This window comes from Theobroma umbraticum, unplaced genomic scaffold, assembly GCF_002168275.2.
Source record: "Theobroma umbraticum cultivar Fairchild unplaced genomic scaffold, ASM216827v3 scaffold_5485.0, whole genome shotgun sequence".
Lineage (NCBI taxonomy): Eukaryota > Viridiplantae > Streptophyta > Magnoliopsida > Malvales > Malvaceae > Theobroma > Theobroma umbraticum.
The window spans coordinates 1-4,562 of record NW_018397611.1 but is presented as its reverse complement, the minus strand read 5'-3'; the positions used below and the strand labels follow the sequence as shown (position 1 = coordinate 4,562).

At 34.2% G+C, this 4,562-nt stretch overlaps 1 protein-coding gene across 1 annotated transcript; it reads right to left on the bottom strand.

Annotated features, from left to right (window-relative positions):
* Window positions 1–861: 861 nt before the first annotated feature.
* LOC110428858 (phenylalanine N-monooxygenase-like) lies at window positions 862–2,263 on the bottom strand. The gene is made up of 2 exons (XM_089785727.1): window positions 1,680–2,263; window positions 862–1,604 (listed from the first exon to the last, which is right to left on the bottom strand). The coding sequence occupies exons 1-2, from the start codon at window positions 2,250–2,252 to the stop codon at window positions 966–968; spliced, it is 1,212 nt and encodes a 403-aa protein (XP_089641853.1). The 5' UTR covers window positions 2,253–2,263; the 3' UTR covers window positions 862–965.
* Window positions 2,264–4,562: the final 2,299 nt, after the last annotated feature.

Genomic DNA, 4,562 nt, shown 5'->3' with positions numbered 1-4,562 from the left:
TAGTTATACCTTCTATATTATCTTTTTGTTGGTTAAATGCTTGTTTTGAAATTTAATATTTATTAAAATTTTCAATTATTTGGGATTCAGCCTTATTTCGTTCAAATTAAGATGTTACCTTCTCCGATTTTGTTCATTATGTGAAATTGAGTTGCTAAATTATCATCAATAAAATGATTACTAAAGAGATACAAATGTATAGTTATTAAAGATTACTTTTATGCAGTAATCGTTAATCCTATTAAGAGTACAAATCTTCTATCTTCACTGGATATCCCGTTTGGATAATGTGCTTGCAGCAAGCAAATAGTATAACAGTAAGAGTGATGTTAATATAAAAAATTTACAGAATCCGTAATGTAAAATTATAAAACAAGACATTAATCAAGTGGAGGTAAAAAATATTTATTCTACATGGACGATTAGTTACGGTGCTTTAATTACCAATTAGTCAATAGAGAAAAAGGTATAGTGTTGCCATAAATTCAGCAATGTAAAATAACCTAAAAGACACACATGAAGAGTAATATATAGTCATAAGCCTCTAACTTGGAGATTAGACTTTTTGGGAATGATTGTGAATTATGTTTAATTGTCACTCTTTTTTTCTTACTGTTATGCCTCCATGGACTTGTGATTATTAGCTGGAATTGAATAAAAATCCTCTCTCTCCACTTGGTACGTTCATTCCATAATGTGCTCGAATAGCACACAAATAATATTATAGTAAGAGTGACAGCTAATATAAGAAGTTTGTTAAATATATGATGCAAATTTATGAAAGGAGACGTCAAGCGAAAATATTTGTATTCTACTTCGAATATGAGTTAAGTGTGTCTTCATTTCCACTACATGGATAAATCAAGGAAATGTAACTTGCATAGCTGGATTAATGAAAATTGACGTACGAGTAACTTAATCAGTTACACTTTATTTTACTAGTCGTCTTGCACTAAATCTTTTCACTAGCAATTAAGCTGAGCATATACTGCAGCGGACAAGCGAGGTTTAGCAAGAGCATGCAATGGCTTTGCCAGGAAGAGATCATCTTCCGATTCTGAGAGGTCAATTTTGGCCTCATCAGGCTGCGCCTTCCATGCAAAGCCTTGGATCAGCCTGGCCAACAGCATTATAGTCATTTCAGACCCAAGAGCCACGCCCATGCACCCTCGCCTCCCTGTACTAAAAGAGATAAACCTCAGTTCTGTCTCTGTCAGGTCAACTTCCATCGAACCATCCTTCAAATGGCGTTCAGGTTTGAACTTGAATGGCTCGTCCCAAACCTTGGGGTTCCGGCCTAGGCCTACCCGGCTGAGCAGGACGTGACTACCTTTGGGGATGAAGTAGCCAGCAACAATGACGTCGGTGTTTGAGACATGGGGTAGGTTAAAGGGTGCGATGGGGTGAAGCCGGAAGGCTTCCCTTGCACAAGCTTTTACATAGTTGAGTTTCGGAATATCAGTCTCCTGAACCAACCTGTCCTTTCCGACTACACCATCTATTTCCTCGATTGCTTTCTGGAGAGTTTCGGGTTGGTTGATCATCTCTGCCATTGCCCATTCTGCTGCATTGGCTGGATTGTCCACTGTTGCAAGCATTAATTCCTGCATACGAAATAAGGATCATCAAACTTTAGTTAACCGAAAAATCTATTGTGTTTAGACAAGTAAGAATCTCACAATGCATTGGGCTTTGATCTCTTCAACTGAAAGTGCAGGCTTCCCATCTGAATCCTTTGCTAAAATGAAGGCATCGAGCAGGTCTTCAGGCTCCTTCTTCTCCCCTTCTCTCCACTGTTGTACTCTCTCATCAATGATAGGGTCATGGTAGCCATTGACAATTCTCACAGCCTCACTTACAATCTTTTCGTGACCCTCCAAATCTAATGGTCTCAGCCAGGGTACATAATCTGATAGGATGAAAGAGTAAAGGTGCTTGAGCATAGTAAAGAGTGATTCGACGTGTTCTTCTTCTTCATGTCCAGGCCCTCCATCTTCTTTGCCTTTGCCAAAGTATCTTTTGTCGAACATCATCCTCCTGATGACATTTCCAGTGTATTGCCTGACTGCAAGTCTCAGGTTTATAACAGAGACATTGGCACTATCATTTTCAGGATTGATGCATTGGTTGTAAATGAACCTAACAAGATTATCAGCTTCTTGGGTTCTCTTATGGAGTAACCAGCTAAGTCTTGTTGGTTTAATTATGTTAGAAGCAACTACCTTTCTCATTTTCTTCCCATGATCTCCCATGGCACCAAGGGCGTTGACAAGAAACCGCGAGAAGCCAACTCACTTGCCATTGTAACCGGCCTCGATGAAAAACAGCATCATATTTTTTCAAGAATTCTCGAGCGATTTCAGGTGAGTGACAGGAATGACATGAATGTTTGCCAGGCGGATACAAGCAATGTCAGTATCGAGTTGTTTCATGAGGCCATGAATCCACCTGAAGGCAGGCTTGTTTTTCCATATTTCAGGAAGGTTTCCAATGACTGGCCAGGGAGTTGGCCCTGGGGGGAGACGTGCTTGGTTGCTGTAATTCTTTCTAGGAGTGCTTTTCAATTTGTCAAGGACAAGGGGTGCCAAGAGAAGCACTAGGACAAGTGTAGAATGAAATGAAACAAGGTGTGGAGATGGCAAAATCATGGGGCCCCATGGTAGTGAGTTTGAAAGGAAATGGTTGAGGAATTATCCATTTGCTAATGATCAAACACTAGTATATTGTCTATCTGTGTCTTTGTCCGAACAAAAAGGTTGATAGGCATAGCTATTTATAGAGACAAAGGCGTGAGAATTTTGGTCATTCATCATTGTTCAGTTTGTCTCTTTATTTTGATATTTTGTTTCCTTAATTTGCTTTTTGAAACTAATTGAAAAGCAATATAGTATAAACTATACTGTGAACTTAAGATTTAAAGTTCGAACTTCCTTTTCACCTAATTTTATTATAATTTTAATTAATATAGTTCTTTCATTTACTATAATATAAAAGGGATGATTTTTTTTAACCCTTAAAAGATAAAGTAATTTCGAAAATTATCTTCTTTTAGTTAATTGTTTTCAGCCAAGAGAAAAGATTTTTGGACAAAAGTGCTCTTAATGAAAACCTTCTCATCTTCAAGCACATGTGTTGTAAAAAATTTTGTTACACATCGTATTGAAAAAAGTTATTGCATACCATGTTCTTTTTTTATGATTAGAGGAAATGCAACAAATAAAATAACCCTAAAACTAATTATCCAAATTTGGTGATTTTGAATAATATCTGTTTGTTCAAATCCATTTCATCCTAGCAGTAACGTTGATATTGAATAACTTCTTAATATATTTCATGAAGGTGTTTAACTCTAAGAGTTTATATCCTAATAAAATATAAAGAGACCAAACATGTGATTTTTTTAGAATATGTTTTTATTACACAATATGTTCAAAAAAATTGTTACACGTTATGTTTGAGGTATTTAACTTCAAGAGTTTATGTTATAATGAAATATAAAGGAGCAAGTTAAACGTCATGTTTAAAAAATATTATTGTTACATGTCATATTTAAAAAAATTTTAGTAAACACTATTTGAAAAACAATGTTGTTACATGTAAGTATGTACAAAAATATGTTGTTACACATCATGTCATATTCAATAGATTAATTACACATTAAGTGCGTTAGAGTTGTTACCTGCAGACATGGCAAGTAACAACTTTGGACAATATTCTAATTTATAGATTTTATTTCACTTATAACTTTAACCCATCAATTTTTGGATTTTGTGAATGTAAACCGATTGTTGATTTTTCAAGAAAATTTTACAAAAAAATAAGAACTCTAAAAATTTTCAAAAAAAAGAAGAAGATGAACAGAGTAAAGGATTAACAACTTTGAAGGAAAAAACTTTTTCTCACATTTGTTTAGATTTTTTTAGATATATATACATACATATATATATATATATATATATATATATCTACAATCGAAAACTTAGTTTACCATGCTCTGCAACAGCTAAAAATAAAATAAAAAAAATAAAATGACACTGCAAGCTTAAGCAAATGTTACACATTTCAACAGAAGAGGTTATACATCAAAACTTTAGTAGTAGATAGTACATGCCAAGGCTAAAGTTTCAACATCAGATAATACACGCTAAAACTTCCTTCTTCCTACTGATGTTACACACCAAGGCATGCTTTACCATACTTGAATCACCGAAAAACTCAACACTACTAAACCTAAGAATATGTTATTACTTGCCATACCATACTCTTCAACAATAATATGATGAAATGGCTAGAGATAAACAAAGAGAAGGTTTTATGAATGAAAACCAATAAACATAAGAATATGTTGTCATTTTGTTAAATAAAAAATTTATTCGCTTATAGTTAAACCAAAATTTGAAGTACATGACTAAATTGACTTATGCTTTTCATGTGCAAAATCATTGTGGCCAATATTTTCATTGTAATTACCACAAAAAATAGCTCATGATATTAACATGTGTATAATTAGACCTATCCTTTTGCTTCAAAAAAAAATGAGAAATTAATTCTAGCACATTTTT